At 35.4% G+C, this 18551-nt stretch overlaps 4 protein-coding genes across 7 annotated transcripts in view; all 4 read right to left on the bottom strand.

The window, feature by feature from the left end:
* The window catches only part of LOC139954850 (gamma-tubulin complex component 5-like), a 59251-nt gene that overhangs the window by 35409 nt on the left and 5291 nt on the right, over positions 1-18551 (bottom strand). For both annotated transcript variants that reach the window (XM_071954813.1, XM_071954812.1), the window contains exons 5-7: positions 1931-2231; positions 1180-1372; positions 30-264 (exon numbers count right to left, since the gene is read on the bottom strand). In XM_071954813.1, coding sequence (XP_071810914.1) covers positions 30-264; positions 1180-1372; positions 1931-2231 — 729 coding nt within the window. The remainder of the gene's footprint in view (positions 1-29; positions 265-1179; positions 1373-1930; positions 2232-18551) is intronic.
* Positions 2798-18476, bottom strand: LOC139954854 (uncharacterized). Of its 3 annotated transcripts, XM_071954817.1 has the most exons (7): positions 17611-18386; positions 14276-14317; positions 7503-7742; positions 7174-7311; positions 6541-6756; positions 6024-6085; positions 2798-5175 (listed from the first exon to the last, which is right to left on the bottom strand). In XM_071954817.1, exons 3-7 carry the CDS (start codon positions 7740-7742, stop codon positions 5013-5015), a joined length of 819 nt encoding a protein of 272 aa, XP_071810918.1. In that variant the 5' UTR covers positions 14276-14317; positions 17611-18386; the 3' UTR covers positions 2798-5012. The 3 variants fall into 3 exon arrangements, with proteins under 3 accessions (XP_071810918.1, XP_071810920.1, XP_071810919.1); XM_071954819.1 differs by lacking the exon at positions 7174-7311 and having other exon boundaries at positions 17611-18476; XM_071954818.1 differs by having other exon boundaries at positions 14276-18386.
* LOC139954852 (uncharacterized) lies at positions 7757-9601 on the bottom strand. The gene has a single exon (XM_071954816.1). It carries the CDS (start codon positions 9588-9590, stop codon positions 7866-7868), a length of 1725 nt encoding a protein of 574 aa, XP_071810917.1. The 5' UTR covers positions 9591-9601; the 3' UTR covers positions 7757-7865.
* Positions 9816-14267, bottom strand: LOC139954849 (uncharacterized). Its single transcript, XM_071954811.1, has one exon. It carries the CDS (start codon positions 14007-14009, stop codon positions 9819-9821), a length of 4191 nt encoding a protein of 1396 aa, XP_071810912.1. The 5' UTR covers positions 14010-14267; the 3' UTR covers positions 9816-9818.

Raw genomic sequence — 18551 nt, 5'->3', positions numbered from 1 at the left:
ACCGCAAAAACTAATCGCCCTACTCTCACCTTGGCTAACACATTTCTTTTCCAATATGAGGACCTCGTGACGGAAATCTTGAAGAAAGTCCCTGATGGCATCACCGAATGCCTGTGCGGTGATGCAATGCGAGGGGGGCGTATGGATGTCACCTGCTGGTCGATCGGCCGCGAACGACGAGAATGAAGCGTCTATGAAACACTGGAGACTGTAGAGCTTATTTCCAACCTCTGTGAACTCGTCCAAAAGATGAGATAAAGATTCCTGGGACACAAAATATATAAATTTGTAAAAGAAGAGAAAAAATTGTCAAAACACAATTTCAGCAGCATAAACAAAATATGAAATCAAACAGAAGCAGAAATTAATAAAATACAGCTGTTAGTTACGTGAACATTTTCTGTAGATGTTTTTGTAAAAAACACCCAAAAAAATGTACTTTTTCCTGATTATATCTGAAATGAACTTAACTGGTGCTGTAAATTGCACCGGTTAATTGCACTGGTCAATCGGTAATGTTAATTGCACCTGTTAATCGGTGATGTCAATTGCATTTCGTGCAAAGTTCCTTGATGACGTTACCGTTTGTTACGAGAGACACAATTGTTCTCTAAATTATGGAATTTATTTACAAGTTTTTGGATGCCATAGAGAGTATTCTACGTAGAAATGCAGAAACGTTGCGAGTAACCCTTCAAAGGTTTCTTGGGTTAAGGATAACGATACTACTATCAGCCAAACCTGTTTACGACTAAAATTCAAACCATGGACAAAACAAACTTATGAGAGATATCCTTAATGCAAATGTTAAGTTTCTACTTAAGCCACAAAATTGGTAACAATTCACGGATGACTTTCTGAAAACTTTTGTGATTAGCAAGAAATTCATGATTATTTCACCTTTTATCATACAATTTGTGTATTTTTTTTCTTGTGTATGGCTATATAACTATTCATATTTATCTGGCTGAATTTTTTTTATGCTCCTTGATTCGCGGTAGCAAACCACGCTACTTTGTATCTTTGCAGTATTGAGGTTTGTTATTGACGAATGATCAGTGACAAGGCAAATTGAGTCCAACAAAATAATACCTGAAATTAAGATGTGATACAAGTAAACTGTAAACTGTAAATGATTAGGGACAAATAAAAAACTTGAGGACAAGAAATCAAATTTACCCGAGTGAGATGCGATACAAGTATGCGATCATTGCGAACGATTTGTTGATCCTTTATGAAGTAAACAAAACCATTGTTTGGTTCCATTAGAAGCCATAGTGTTTCCCTGACAACCTGATCTTCTGTTAGTGGATGAACATTTGCTATGACCTCCGACCTGTCCACGCTGAAAAGTCTTTTTTGTGAGGCTACCCTGGGGAACAAGAAAGTATCCACGATAAAAAATGAGACAACTTCTAAAATCTCGACAACTCTCTGTGAAAATGCATCAATTACGGTCAAATACTGCAGTTCTTTGCGAACCATCTCTTTCGAGATCCAGCCTTAGGATTCACATATGATCTGGAGTTGGCTAGCATCATGATTGATCGCAAGAGTAAGGCAAAATATGTCACCAAACAGGGCTTGATTGGTCAATACAAGTCCAACAGTGGAATGATGACCTCTGGAAATACAATCAGTGTCCATAGCCCATTTGGTTAGGGCAACTGCATTTAGAGCAGGAGGCTTGGATTTGAATCCTAGTAGAGGCTGGAATGTTTTCTCCTTTTGCTGGATTTTCAAACTAATTGCCATTTCAAATATATATATAATATTTGCTAGCAAAATCTCAGTGCGGGGAAATTCTTTGAGGGTGGAATGAAAATTATGCTTATCAAAGTTTGAACATGACTGACCATAATCCAACTTTGTAGCATATCTGGCAGATTACCGATGACCGTTAAGACTAATAGGTCTGTCATGGACGTACCAGTCATGTGGTATATCACCAGCTCTTCTACCAGAGGAGATCAGACACTTCTCCTTATCCTTCCAATATTCGTTGACCACTCCCTCTGACAGCCTGCTCAACCCCATGCTACTCTCTCGGAGGGTTGATTCATCTCCAGAGAGGTCCCCCTCTGCTCCTCCGGGTAGCGGTACTAAAACCGACTCCTCCTCTTCCTCTTCCTCACTCCACTCCTCATCCGAAGGAAAATCGTCCGCAAATCTCTTCAGCGGTGGCAAATCTGCCAGCAAGTACGATGTCCAATCAAAAGCTTCTTCTTCATCTGGTTGACGAGCAAGTGAAGAAGAGAAACGGCTTTTGATTTTAAGTAAGGTAATTTTCAGAGGGCATTCAGGACTTCTATAAGGCTTAACACGAATAGAAGATTAAAGCAAAATATTGAACAAATCCCACAAGAGCATATATATATCAGAATATATTCTAAGCTATTGTAAAGCAACGCAAAAGGGCTTCATTGATCTTCAAAATTCACAGCAAATTTGATTGTCAGAAAAAAAAATAGCATTGACCATTGTGTACACTGTAAGAGATGTGTAGATTTGGTGAATAGAACACAACCTTTTGAGGGTGTTAACAATTTATAATTTCAACTATGTGGGGATACTATCTACAATGTTACATGAATTTGACGTCTATACAACTGGTCGTTCGCTGGACAACCTCCACATCGGTTGTCTGAACAGTGATCTGGTTGTCCCTGACAACAGGACTTCCTTTAAAAACTTGCCCAGACAATTAACAGTTTGCTACAAGTCATAGACTTGAAGCAAGTCCATCTTTTCACTGAACATAATACAAAAATCTACCATGCTTTGTTTAAGATTAACAAGAGCATCAATGATGCAGTATCTCAATACTGGAATTTGTTATATTGATTATTAATTTCATATCTCTGCGTTGTTTATACAATTATCAATCATGGTTCATCACATAGGGAACTTGCGTTTGCCACAAAGTCTCTGCAGGTTACATTCAACCTGCGAGTCTAACCATTAACGTTATTGCCTGTTGCCAAGAAGAGTTTAGTAATGTCATAGAATTTAGATCCTTCTTTTTTATGGCATATTCATCTTAATCAGTCTCTATTGGACATTTTGGTCATATAGTGATGATGTATCAGGTCTAGACATTAATTAGCTTTTTTTTATGTTCATAGAATAGTATTTCTGATATGTGAAATATACAAAGGATCTTCTTGTTAACATATCTTCATAGTGGTGGATATGGATGTGCAATTTAGAACAATCTAAAGCACCAATTGTATAGAAGTTCATACCTTTTCAAGCCAAAAATGTAGGACCCACAAAACTTTTGGACCTATGAGGGATACTCCCTCTCCCTCTTCGGTAACATAATCCTGGCCACACCACTGGCTGTAATTCCTTTTTTTTTCCTCTTTTAAATCCTTTTTACCCATTCTCTCCATTAATACCATAGACCTGCTTTATTTAACTCTCCCCCTCTTTACCTGAGCAGATATAACTGCACATTTTTCCCAAAATTCTGGCTGATTGTCTACATTCTTCAGGGTCAAAGACTAAGAATTGGCAATTGCCGATTGTCTATAGGGCTCTCATGCTTACAGTTCAACAGTTAATATCAACCCCTAATTTGCTTTAATTCTACTAACTCCTCTGCACAGCTTAACCACAAATTTAAACAACACTACTGAGTGTTGGAGACAAATTTAAGGATTTTGGAAAAAGGTGAGGACTCAGATTATTTTAAGCAATAGGAATTAATTGTAATTAACTTTTGACAATTATTATGTATCACATTATTCATACACAATCTACAGTTCAACTTCGAATATGATTCCAAAAAAATTTGAGGGGAAAGATATTTAAAAATATTACAAAGGTTGTCACGGTAACCCCCTAAATGACATTTGACCTCAATTTTCTGAACAACCCTCATCTGCGGAACGATGTGACCAAGTTTCATTGACATTCCATACACTGAAAACGGAAGCAATTTGAAAATATAGTGTGGCGGCCTGGGCCACAAAAGACACCTAGGTGAGCTCATCTTGAATTCATGAACACCCTGAAGGGAAAACTTACATAGTGCTATCGTGACACTATCAACATCCTACCATGAAATTTTACTAATTGACGCAAATATAACAGGAAAGTGTCTCAAGGTTTATCAAAGTTTATTTACTCAAGTCAAAGAATGAAATGAATTTAAAAGTACTGAATTAAATTATGAACTACAAAAGGTTAGAAAACATGTGAATTAGATTTAAGAAAATAGGTGTTATATTTCTTAAAAAAGGCAGGAATTGCTGGTCATAATAAACATGATAAAAAATATAAACTTGATAATGCCCCTGGTTAATAAGACGAAAAGGGATATCAAGGTGATATAAAATGAATGAATTTAAAAGTACTGAATTATATTATGAAGTACAAAGGTTAGAAAACAAATGAATTAAAGATAAGAAAAAAGGTTTTATATTACTTAAAAAAGGCAGGAATTGCTGGTCATAATAAACATGATAAAAAATATGAAAACTTGATAACGCCCTTGTTTAATAGGACGAAAAGGAATTTGCGAATTGTTGTCGGGTGAATGGCTAGAAAGCAATGATATCTACAATGTTAAAGATATATTAAAATGTGAACTAAACTTAAAAATAAATAAATAAAATGTGGCGTTGAGAACATCAAATGATGAAAAAAAAGGAAGTTTTCTAAAATTATACAAAGTGCAAAGTCAAAGATATCTTTAAATGTTAATTAAACTCTTAAAATATATTAAATGTCATATATCAATATATTTCATGTAAAGAAAAATATATAGAGTTGATTAAAATCTGAAAAAAAAGTATATGAAACGTGCAGATAAAATGTTATATAGAAATGTGATATATAAAAAAAAAACTTAGTTTATTAAAATCTGAAAATAACAAATATAAATGTGAATCGCGTAGATCTAATGTTTGTTTGAAGATATCTTATATGAAAAAAAACTTATAAAGTGTCGATTTAAACCTGAAACTAACAAAAATAAATGTTGAACTTAAGATAAAAGGACATGATTATTTAAGTTCAAGTTCCACGATCTCTTCTCCCTCCAGCGTTAAGTGGCACTTAACCGGCATCACATTTAATAGGTCATCTGGAGACATGTCATACTTCTCCAGAATGGACTTGAGCATCTTAAAAGTGTTCCCACACTCAGTTATAACATAACTTGTATTTCTGACAAAAAGAGAAAGAAAGAAGATAAGGTAAAAATGTGTTATGTTATCATATTACTGTTATGTTTTTTTTTTCTCCATTTTCCCTTGAAGTTTTATTGGGAATTTTGGTCCACTTCTAAAACGCAGGTACAAAACTTTTGGTTTTGTCTATGTAGTGTAACAACATCATATATAAGTGATCTCTCTTGGTATTTTTGGTTGCGTTTACAATATTTATACTTTACTGGGGGAGACCCTAAATGACTGTCTTCCACTGTAAAAAACACGTATATTGTACCTATTTTGGTCCACCTTCATACTAAATATGATATGAATACATGTCTTCTTGTTGAACGACAGTGTTACAAGGTTTGCACAATATACTTCGTTATAGTACAAGTACAATGAAAAGGGACCACCCACCTGTCAAGAATTGCATTAATCAATGATTGTCTTGTTAAGTTATCATGTATATAAACCTGTTTCAAAATGTGGCCAGCCAGACTCCTCATATATATTCATGTCAATTTCAAAAACAAAATTAGTGGTATCAATAATCTCATAAAAGTGTTAATAAATCACCATGTGGACGACATGTAATTGCAATGTTGGGTTTGGCTTATCTTAAGACCTTATTAATATCCATCACATTAGCAATATAATCTGTATGATTTATTTACTCATTATGGGACACCCACCCTCCACATATGGCATAAATTATTCATACCTGTTGACTGTCAAAGCTTCACATCTTGAGGTATTTGTTACAAGCATGTCGTCACAAATACCCTCTTAAGTATGATATGGAGCGACATCGTAAAGAATTTTAACTGTTAATGAAGTTAAAAAATTGTTAGCATAACTTACTCTTCTAAGTCTACCCCTACAATTTCAAAGTCTCCAGATCTTCTCTGTTGGTTGGTTAGTATCTGTAAGAAAATGGCGAAAATGATGTGAAACAATATAGAGGGCTGGTGTTTGGAGAAGGTAATAAAAGTGTCTATATTATTATTGGGAAGGGTAGGTGCAGGCATGTTTTGAGTTTGCAGTTCTCTTTATTGATGCAATCTCGTTAAAATTATGAAATGAGAATTATGAGATCTAAGGTCACTAATCTTTTAATGATGCTTATAACAAAGGCTACTATGGATGCATGTATCCAATTTTGGGACGATCAGAACAAGATTTTGTTGGATAGTTCATAAAATTCAACCAATATAATCCGGTCGGAATCGATTTTTCATTACACAAAAGAAAATCATTTATAAGAAGTAGAAGTATGAAACAAAGAGGTAATCTTTGATCAAACCATTCAGGAAATTGAATTTGACATGTTAAACCTATGGAAGGCATGGGTACAATTGTATATGAGCATAATGCATACCTTAACTGCAGAGAGCGAGGTTGTTTTTAGTTGATGCCTTTCATTAAAAATGTCGACCTCTACATTTGATATCTGAACAGTGGAGCCTTCGCTGACACCCGCAACAGATTCTGCGTGCTGGCCCCACAGCTTGCAGCATATCTTCTTTTTTGTCGACACATCTGACAAAATAACGTCCCTCCTCTTCCATGTTGCCCCTTCTTTAAGCTCGTAGACCTTTTTATAAGATATCAAAAAACAATTTAATGTTATGAAGAAGTAATTACTTACAAAACATTAAAGTTACTAAATATTGTCACAGTATTCAAATTTCCTATTCTTTGTAACGATGCTGTTCTTTGTCAATCCTGATAATAATTATGAACAGCTTGAGGGCTCAAAATATATGGCCTTTCTAAAGCGAATGGTTGTGTAATCGATGACGCAAATTCTTCTTGTCGTCCATTGATGATCGATTGCAGGGGCTTGACATAATGACAAGGACGCAGTATTGTGAGACCAAAAATGCTATTTGACATGATCCATTCTCCACTAGGAACTACTGATATTTGAAGCTTATGTCAACACTTGGGTTTTCAGTCTCTGTAATTAAAAACTTCATTGAAATTTTCCTTTTCAATGAGGATAGGTTACCTTGTCCACTGTTCCCTCAATCGTTAGCCTCCTCTTTTTCGGGGAAGCCAAGGCATCTGGTATGGTACATTTTGTGGCCATGAAAAATTCTTTTAATTTTTCCTTAGGTAAATCGAATGTTTTCGATGTTTGGAAAACCTGAAATAGACAAGGAACTGTGTAAATGCTATAAAATCGTTAAAAGATTCTTATTCTTAAGATGACTTATTATTAATTATATCAACATAATAAATGTCTTTGAGGGTTTAATTAATCTGAAATGATTTGATTAGTGATTGAAGACTATTTGTAATTATAAGTTGCTGTAATCATATGTAGAAAACAATCACCTTGGCCTTGTCTGCAGGCAGTCTTAGGTAGGTACAATCTTCCCGCTTATTGAGGGAAAAATTGTTTATGATGTAAAATTTCCCTTTGTTGATCTTGTTCCCCAAAGTTTTCGATAGGCTTTTGCCCACAGTCACAAGGAACACTTCGACGATGTCACTCTCCTGCGTCACTCCATAACAGAAGTGGTTGAGCCCTCTTGCCTCAGGCTCGGTTAAAATGTTTATCATCATGGTACTCATCTGTACATCAGAAAATAATGATTGAAAAGAGAAAGGTTACATATATACAATATAAATGGAATGGCTATATCATACTTATTAATTTAAGTTAGTGACAAATCTGTTATGACAATTAATTGTAAATTAAACAGAGACTTGGACAGATTTGTGATCAGACCATGCGCAATAAATTGCTTGACATAAGGCAATCTGTATGTTTGAAAAGACTAAATCTATTGTAGTGTTGGATGATGTCGTAGGTTCATTAACACATTGAGTACACTTGAAGGTTGATGTCATGAATTGTACAATTCTCGAGTCATGTTGAATGTTGCAATTGAAATCGCCTACAATAATAAAGCGCTTCTTTACATCTATTTGTTTGAACAAATGTTGAAGAATGAACTCCTTTAATTGTCCAAATGAACATGATGGTGCTTTATAAACTGTTGATACTTGTAAGAAGGGGTCCACAATTGTTAGTGTCATACATTCAAAAAGTTTAGATGTGTATTTGATGACATTGAAATACTTTAGCTTATTTGATACAAACATCGCTATGCCATGAGGGGGTCTGATAACATTTTCTTGTCGTTGATCATTTCGTTCAAAAATGTAGCCTGGTATCTCAAAGTTGTTATCAGTTGCTTTTAATCTACTTTCAGCAATACATATCAAATCAGATGATGTTATGATCTGGTCACTTTTAAGATGATTGTAATGCTTGTAATAAGACCTGCAATTTTGAAAACACAACCTCAGAACAGATGATTGCATAGAATACAAAGGTGAAAAGCATAGTATCATGGGCGCTTCTGTTGTCATTCGTCTCATTTCGACATTAACTGCTTCTTCTACTTTAATTTTCGACTCACTTAGTTCCAATATATGGAGTCCGTTCATAGTTGTGGCTCTACTAAGTGCTACATAATGTGCATGTGGCATAACCCTTGAACCCATATGAACAGCAACTTCTGCAAGTGTATCTCCTTGTGCCTTATGAATAGTCTTTGCAGAAGCTGGTCTAAGGGGAAACTGTTGTCTTACTGCCATGACCTTTCTCTTAGTTACAAGGAATGTTCTCTTGATTGCAAAAATAGGGGTCCATTTGACATCGATATCAGGGGAATAGTATTGTCTATAACGACATCTTGCTTCTCTACCTGCTTCTAGATTATCAAATTGGACCCATATGATACTTGGCCTTGGGTTATTAGAATCAAGGTATTGTAATTTTTTTACAACACAGCTACTACCATTTGTTATTCCATCATCAACATCGACGTTCACGACAGTTTCGTATTTATTTTCGACAGCGATTGGAAGAGCACCAAAAAGACCACAGGTTTTTGACGGATCTGTGGGTATGGCAGCTTTTATTCCCTCTTTTATGGTATCCGTCATGTCAGAGCAAATTGAATCATTAGCAGAAACCAAAAGTTTTTCTCTACCTGAAGATTGAAATGTCAGTTCGTTATAGGCGTTTACTAACTTATTAGAGGGAAACAATCTGGGGACAGAAGGATTTATAACTTCTTGCTGATTCACTTTTCTTTTTTGTAGTATGTCGATATCTGCTTTTGTATGAATACCTTTTCTTAACCTATTCAACAATTCAGCAAATTGTTTATCATCTTTTTGTCTCATAATTTGAGTTAATTCATGAACTGTAAAAAACTGTTTCCATAAGTTTGGCGTCAGAGGTCCGTAACCGCTGCCCAGATCTAAGAATATCCATTGATCCATTACAGGTTTTAGCTGGAAAAGATCTCCCACAGCAATTACATGAACTCCTCCAAATGGCTCTTTATTGCCCATAATTTCTTGAAGCCTTTGATGAACAACCATGAACTGTTTATTTCCTACCATCGAGATTTCATCTATGATTACAACTTTGAGGTTAGCATACTTCACTTGCAAAGTGTTTAATTTGTCTCCATTTAATTTTTTGTAGTTGAAGCCACGGTTTGGATCAATACTAAATGCTGAATGAATAGTTTGCCCTTGAATATTATAAGCAGCCTTTCCAGTAGGTGCACAGAGTAAAATTCTACATTCTTCGGGGCTGTCACCTTCATTCGAACATAATTGTCGATGTTAAGCTTGAAATAAAGTTTTAATAACAACTGACTTTCCTACTCCAGCTCCTCCAGTGAGAAACACATGCATAGGATCTCTTCTGGTCGTTATCCATTGCATAACATGCATAAAAAATTCTCTTTGCTTTGTATTTAAAGAACACAACAATTTAAAAAACAACTCATCTGAAATACGCCTCTGTACATTCTCAATAACTTGATTTGCAGATGGTAACCCAATCTCATTTGCTATATCTACAGATTGATGTGATTGTTTTGTCGGGCAATAGAAGGCATATTCAATACTTTCTTTCTTACTTTCCTCTGACTCATTTGATTCCATTTGTTGTGCTGCAGGAGCAACTGTCGGGAACTCATCCTCAAAGTAGTCTCTACCTACTTCAATTAAATCTGCAAAAGTCAACGTTTTATTTGGCTCATACTCCTGCATCAAAGGTCTTATTTGACTAGCACATGACAAAAAACTTTCTTTGTATGATTTATATCGACCAAGCAACTCTATCTCTTTGCGCCATGGTTTGTAAAGCAATAACTTTTCTCTAGAAAAATTCTCAGGGTCTGTTTCCTTATTGTAGTTGACAAATCGAATGACTTTTTGAACTTTACAAGACGAGATCCTTATACCTGAAGGTAAAGTGATGTTAACACTACTATTCGTGGGAAGATTTATATCTGTAGCATCATCATTTTGAAATGTAGGATCATCTGCATAATCATCTGAATATTTGTCTTCTAACTCTTTTGGGAAATGAACATTTAATTTTGAAACGTAATCAACCAGAGACCATTGTTCAAGAATTTTCGGCCTGGTGGCATATCGTTTCAGGACGTTACCACATTCGATATCTGTAGCATCAGGATTCATTTCTTCAAGTTTCTCCTTACTCTTTAAAAGAAATGTTCTCTCTTCACAGGGAGATGTGTTGATAAAAACAATAGAACGTGATGATCGTGTAATTGGCAATTGCAACAAAAGATATGCAGCTTCTTGTGCACTAACCTCCACAGCATTAACAAACTTGTTACCAATTATACGAACTTGTTTTCTTACATCTGAATTGCCTTCCCTTGCTTCTTTCCATGCTTGATCCAACAATAGACTCATTCCTCTTTGTGATTTGCTCATATATGCCACAATATAAACAGCACATGCATATGGGTCAGTAACAAACTGAATGTCATGATTTGCTCCATATGTGCCTAACAAATTTTTCATGTAACAATTAACCCTAATGGCTGCAGGGGTACGCTCTAAAAAAATAGTTGGAGTTTTTATGCTACTACGGATTGCCTGTATGTACTCCTCTTCAGATAGATCAACATCTTTCAGGAAATCATCGTAGGTCATATTTAGTTCCCCATCTTTAGCATTTGCTAATAATTTAGAGACATATAAAAAGTTTTGTGTAAGTTTTCCATACTCAGCTTCTGTAATTTCAGATTTGATTGGATACAATAGCATCGTTTTCTGCATTGGAGGTTTAGGAAATCCAAACCTGCATATTGGTTTGCCACCTTTTCGACAAGATCGTGAATGTTTATGTATCTGAAGTTTAAGCAAATCTGCTAGGTCAGGATCTACCACATTAGAACATGAAATATATTTGTCAACAAATGATATTATCTCTTCTGAGGTACTACTGTTAACAGATGGAGCATTTTCAATCCAAAAAAGAATGTGAGCATGTGGTGAACCTCTGTGCTGAAACTCTATTCTCACAAACGAATCAACAATTTTCCCAATTGGATGCAGATTGGATTTAAGGACGTCTGAAATGAATACTTGTAGTCGATGATCAAAGAATCTAACACAGCTGACAGGATCTGATTTAACTAATCTACTACGTGTTTGCCAGTTCATATTTTCTAATTCTGCATCTGTATATGTGCGATTGTCGACCAATTGACCAAGAACTTTTAGCAAATCCAACCAACGAGTATCTGCTGCTGAGAGGGATACAAAATATGTGGGAAATCCAAGCTGTCTGACCATTGCTAGGAGGTCCTTCTTCCTTTTTTCAAGATATGGTGGTGAATTCCTAATACTCCTAAAAATCCTGTAACCCTCATCTAATTTTACAAGATTATTCATCGTATCCTGGTCCAAAATATCACTAGCTGTAAACTTTTTACCATTTGTTTTACATCTCCTTATAGCGATCGTAACTTTGTCAGAAATCTGTTTCATTTGTATCTTCTTTAACTTGAAGAATAGATTTGGTATGCAAGTAGCTACACGTCTATCCACACTTCGTAGTTCCCATTTACATATTTCAGAGAAATGAAGTGGTATCTGTGGCTCTATCCTTCTTTGGCCACAAAATATTGTCGGAAAAGCAAGACACTCTGCATCCGGGTCATGGAAAAAAGAAATCGGTGTGCTATTTTCTCCCGGAGCAATAGTCATAACCTGACTGCTATCATATTCTGAAGCTGTTAGTAGTGTATCCATATTCCCTTCTACATTATCACTAACTTCATCAAATGTGTCAACGTTTATGCATTCACCTTGTTGTTCTTCATCTTGTTCTTCAGACATAACTTGCATTTCATGTGATATGACCTTTAGCCATTCTGGTGTTATTTGAACTTTCAATTCTTGGAAGAGAGATCCATTGTTAATCAACCAATGCAAAGCTGTCATTACTTTTAACGGCCTTACATTTTCAATGTAGGCACTAGATGAGTACGTTAAACGCTTCTTCAACTTGATTGGTATTGTTTCAGATAAACAGAGACGTCTGGGCAGAGCAGTAATTGTTGGCATAATATCAACTGGAACATTTACGACGTTTCCTTTTAGAGACAATTGTCCCCCTCTGGGTAATTCTCTCAATTGCATGAATGGTATTCTAGGAGACAATAACCTTTCTTCAAGATTACAGAGGTTGAGTTCTTCTGGTTTACTCTGAAATCCTCCATGATTTGCTATAGACATTTTAGGTACTTTACCCATTCTTATGTACTTTAAGCATGTAATACAAAGCCACTCTTTACCACCAACTGATAAATAACCACTACGACACTGTGCCAATATGTTATGTGGTAACCCTGAATCATTTGATAGTTGACAAACGTAATGTTTAAACCAAGTCTGCTGACAGCAGGTGCAAACATACATAGGACCATTCTTAATTTTCTCATAGAACATTTTGTGAAGATCTTCTACAGTTTTAAAAGACTTGATTCTTTTCTTACTTGTTTTTTCTTGATTTTTTGTCACTTTAGATTTTGTTGAAACTTTGTGACCCTGAGATTTCTTTGGCTCCTTTTTAGACATGGAATGATTTGTTTTCTTTTTCTCTTTGGGTAATTTCCTTCTGTTTCTTGTTTTATAAAGCTGCTGATGTTTTGAACTAGGTGAACTGGAAGTGAGGTGCTGTTTATGATAGGATGCTGTACCTGCCTTTTCAATTTTCTCTTGCTGGCAATTTTGAAATTGAAAATATGAGGTTAAGGTTTCAAAACCATTCATATTGACTGATGCAGAAGGGATGGACATGATGGATTGGATTGCTATTGGTCTTATCTCCAAAATAATAGATTTATCTTGAAATAGAGATTTGGCCAATAAGTGCAAGTGATTAACAAGATCTGGTATGGAAGAAAAATATAACAATATAGCTTTACCATTTTCTGTCAAAAGTCCTACATCACTCCTGCTATGGGAATCAAAAATTCCATATTTGTTAGCATTATTTTTAAACAACGCTATCATGTAGCCTCCAAAAACCATAATACTGTATTTTGAAATACAAAAAGCATGTTGCACGACAATATCTAATGGCTCTAGAATTGAAGAAACACATCCATCATCGAAAAGCTTCCCATATATGGTTTCAAAATATCTATATTTGTGTAAGATGTTATCGATATAAACTTGCACTGGGAGATCATTTGTAGTTAAATATTCAGACACATGGAGTGAATTAGAAGCAAGTAGCTGTTTACGTAAAATTCCATACAACTTGTCACCCTCATCTAGCACTTTATCAATACAAGAAGTTGTCATGACATCATAGATGTTGATAAAGCTAAGAGAAACCAGAGCATTACACGAACATTGCTTTCCAGCTGTATCACTAGAAAATCTTGCATCGCCTTGATGAAGGGAACCTATCACTGTATTATTGAGATGTCTGGCATAAGAGGCCTTAGCGGCAGCAGATCGTTTTGATTTCCTTGGCATTTTATAGCATAGCCGACCAAGGCTAGTTTATAGAATAAAACATAACTTTTGAGTTCATTGTTAAGTCTTCAAAGTCTGATTGATCAGGTTGGTTTTTATATGAAAGTGCGAAAACAGCTGAGGTTATATAAATGGTCAAACTGTGTTTTGCAAGCCTCTGTTGAACTCCAACCAATCAAACTATAGTTTCAAACTTAAGAACTGTAAAGTAAGCTGATTTTACCAAACTCAACATTTTCAAACTTTTTGACAAACTTATACTTTACCTTGAAAAGTGGATCTTGACAATTACCAGAAAACCAGGAGATCTGAAAGAAAAGAAATTATGGATAACATAAGGCCATTGAACAGTAAGATGTTGTAGCGCCAAGAAGATATTTTTAAGTATTGAACCAAAATGAATATATGTCACTCAATCAGGAATGACAACTTCTTGTATACATTTAAAAGTAATTAGTTTTCTGAATTTTCGTAACATATATTCAAAACCATCCAAGGGGTGAACAACAGGGGCGTCTAGATACATGATAACACATTTAACCAACACAGCAAAGGATAAATATTTAACTAAATAAAAGATATTTAGACAATTTCAATGCAACATAATAGATATTATAGGAATATTTACGAACCCATAATCACAACAACATAGCTGTACCCTGTTTGGTTTATTATTCTCACACGAAATCCTAGAAAACAAACAACTAATGCACCTATCAATTACATTAGTACATTCTTAATGAATTGTACTACAAAATTTAATTTGCAGATTTCACTTCCATTTAACATAATCAGTGCCTTAACAACATCGGAATGAATCCTTTGGACCCAAGGCTAAACGACTTTATTGATGACAATAGTAAATAAACGAAAACAGGAATATCACTCTAGGCTATTACAAGAAGGAAAATCATTGTAATTGCTGATATTTTTTTCCCTTAGAAAGAATTGTGCCTTAAATACAAAAGATTCGACTGTTTAATAGACTCAAATCCTAAAACGTCGTGACTGATAGCATAATTTAAAAATCAAACAAATACTGATGGTTTAAATGGCCATATTAGAACTGAAAATCACGAATTAAAAAAATTCTAGCTGCCAGACTTGGAAAGGCTAGGCCTTGTAGACTTATATTGGGCTAGGTACAAAACAGTTTTATTGTTAAGGACTAAGGTTACCTTACTGCAAAAGGTAAAATCATAACAATTGGTAAAAACATAAATACCAAAGTCTGTCGATGGTAAAATTAGAAGCAAACATAACGAATAGTACATCATATATATAAAGGTCAGTCTCGAGAAGGCTAAGCCTCTTAGACCTATGTTACTGTCCACCTAGTCCCATGCAAGAAAAGTTATAAAACAGATCTTTATATGTCTAGAATGTATAACATCCATGTCAACTGTCAGACTCAAGAAAGGTAGGCCTTCTAGACCTATGTGACTGTAAACCTAGTCCCATGTTAAACTAGGTACAAAACAGATCTTTTTTTTTGTCTTAAATTAAGACTAGACAAACAATACGGAAAATCATTGCAATTGGCAAAAATATAAATGCTTAAACTAGACAGTTAATGTCCAAATTAGAAGCTAACATAACTATTAAAACAATGCTATATTGAAAGGACTATGCCTCTCAGACCTCTGTTAACCTAGACATAGATTAGGTTGATACAACCCAAAACTTGGATATAACTATATGTCTTTGTGTCAGCATGTATATTAATAGGATCAGTAGAGATCCTCAGTATCTTAGGCATAACTTAACCTAGTCTGATAACTTAGGCTATGACCAATGTGACTATTACTAGTCACAGTAGGTTATCTAGAATAACATGCAACGTAGAAAGGACGTCGATGACAGGGCAATAGCTAGAGCATTTCCTAGCATATTATATTGAGAAAGCTGGTCTATCGACCTAAGTTACTGTAGACAGTTAGCAGCCCCTAAGCCGACTTAGGCTTGGCCTAGACTAGCCCGAATAAAACTAGCTACTAAACAAATTTCAAATTAATGGGATAGACTAGGACTACGTTATGATAGCTACAAAAAAAATATTAAGATGCAACTGCCAAATTATAATAGGCATACAGCTAGACCTAGCGTAGATCATATTCTTGATGTCCTATTGAAAAAGCTATGTCTATCGACTTTAGTCACTGTAGACAGTAAGTAGGCCCTAGCCCCCAACCTGGTCTTGACTGGTTAAAACTAGCTAGGCTACCACACAAATTTCCAGTTGCCCAGGTATAGACTAGCCTAGGCTAGGACCGATTACGCTAGCCAAAAAAAATACTGAGATAAAAAAAAAGAGTGTTGTGACAGCCATGATCAAGTATTATAAAGATATCATCACTAAAATACTAGGCCTAGGCCTAGCAAAGGCCTAGATCTACATCAGGTTCAAAAGAGTTAGCCTAGTGAAAAATAAGTCGAGCCTAACCCAAATAAGAGGATTACCCTGGCGATCACGATTACCGTAACGGAACAAGCCTAGGCTAACCTACTCCATTTTAACGAAAACTTTTCAAGAAAGAATGAAATTGACAGTCGACTATGTTAAACCCGATGTCTCGAGATCTTAGAGTTAGGCTAGGCCTAGGTCTGTTTCGCTAGCTACAAAAAATAAAAATTACCGATATGCAAACACGGAGGGACGTAAGCTACACGCCAATGTCATAAATTGATAACACTACATGTTATAAGCCTAGGATATAGATATCGTCATCGTAAAATTAGGCCTAACTTAGGCCTAGGCCTAAGATTGAAATATAAGGTTAGGCTAGTTACAAAAAAAAGGTTATCAATATACAAACACGGAAGGTCGTACATGACAATAACATGATAACAGGTTATAGGCCTATAGATATCGTCATTGTAAAATTAGGCCTAGCCTAGGCTTGATCTACACACTGATACAGTTCAACAGAAGGTAGCAACTAGCATTAGCCTAACGTAGTATGGCCTAGCAAAACCCGAGCTTAGATAAGAAGAATCAGCGGATATCCCCACAATCAAGGTAGCCATAACGGAACCACTACGATTTGAAGAAAAATTTTCAACAAAGGTTGAAACAGACAATCGACTTCGTTAAATCCAATGTCTCGTATTAATGTTGAGACATATTGGTACGGTTGAGAATATCCTAAGATTGAAATATAAGGTTAGGCTAGTTACAAAAAAAAAGGTTATCAATATACAAACACGGAAGGTCGTACATGACAATAACATGATAACAGGTTATAGGCCTATAGATATCGTCATTGTAAATTAGGCCTAGCCTAGGCTTGATCTACACACTGATACAGTTCAACAGAAGGTAGCAACTAGCATTAGCCTAACGTAGTATGGCCTAGCAAAACCCGAGCTTAGATAAGAAGAATCAGCGGATATCCCCACAATCAAGGTAGCCATAACGGAACCACTACGATTTGAAGAAAAATTTTCAACAAAGGTTGAAACAGACAATCGACTTCGTTAAATCCAATGTCTCGTATTAATGTTGAGACATATTGGTACGGTTAAGAATATGTTAAGAATATGGGTTAGCCTAACCTTTTCTGTGAATAGAAGAAACTTCGATAAAACAGAGAATACATACCTATTAAAAACAGCCTGGTCCTTTCCTTTCGGTTTTACAAACGTGTAATAACAAGGCGATACTTTGATGACAAATTACCAAGCGAAAGCGATTAACTTTCATAAAAATTTCGTAAAGATAACTTTGAAAAGGCTTGAGATGAGAGTGAAGAGAAATACGTCTTTAAAGGATGGTGAATTAAGAGCGTAATGACGCTACATGTGGCGATGATGCGATGCTTTCACTAGTTGTCCCGCCCCTTCAAAAACAGAATAGTCCAATCGCGAGTGACAATAGCATCACATGCTACAACTGAGCCAATGAGACAACGGTGTTATTGTCTATTCTACATACTGCTTTACATAATATACAAAACCGCAAAAAATAAACCAATCGTTGACAAGTAAATTGTCACGTGCCCATAAAAACCATGGACATCGAATAATAATTGACAGATGAGCAAAGAAACTTCAGCAAATCATACATATTACAAACGGTTTCGGAGCGTGTGCAAAAATGATGTGTTTAAACTGTATTTCAGTCCAAATTGGCCCGATTTGGACATAAATCGGTGAAAAAGTCATAGAATGAGATAAAATTCTCGAATAAAAAATAGTAACTTTTGTTGGCCTATATGATATATGCTTGCTCTGAAAATTCCAGAGAAAAAGAACTTTATATGAAGACGCTGAAAAATTTTTAAGAGAAGAGAGAGTCCCACTTACTGTTACAATATCTCTATACATGTAATGTATTGAGATAAAAATTTATCGAGCTGACTCCAATATTCACAGGTGTCAGACTTGTTCCAAGAAAACTGCAGAATTCCTTTCAAAGTGTTCTATCATTCTCATCGATGAACAATCTGCTTTACCATTGATCCCTGGGTTCACAGTAATCAATGGGTTTTTCTTGTCTTAAGCATTGGTGGAATACTGCATTTGTAATATAGCAAAAGTTTT

This window comes from Apostichopus japonicus, chromosome 17, assembly GCF_037975245.1.
Source record: "Apostichopus japonicus isolate 1M-3 chromosome 17, ASM3797524v1, whole genome shotgun sequence".
Classification (NCBI taxonomy): domain Eukaryota; kingdom Metazoa; phylum Echinodermata; class Holothuroidea; order Aspidochirotida; family Stichopodidae; genus Apostichopus; species Apostichopus japonicus.
Note: the sequence above shows the minus strand (reverse complement) of the source record. Positions and strands in the feature narration are given on the sequence as shown.

Coding starts and splice junctions, on each gene's coding strand:
- LOC139954854 (XM_071954818.1), bottom strand. CDS start 7,742: ATGAGTACCATGATGATAAACATTTTAACCGAGCCTGAGGCAAGAGGG. Junction 6,086..6,540: donor CCTCGCTCTCTGCAGTTAAG/GTATGCATTATG, acceptor ATTTTCTTACAG/ATACTAACCAACCAACAGAG. Junction 5,176..6,023: donor GTAGGGGTAGACTTAGAAGA/GTAAGTTATGCT, acceptor TCTTTTTGTCAG/AAATACAAGTTATGTTATAA.
- LOC139954852 (XM_071954816.1), bottom strand. CDS start 9,590: ATGGTAGGAAATAAACAGTTCATGGTTGTTCATCAAAGGCTTCAAGAA.
- LOC139954849 (XM_071954811.1), bottom strand. CDS start 14,009: ATGCCAAGGAAATCAAAACGATCTGCTGCCGCTAAGGCCTCTTATGCC.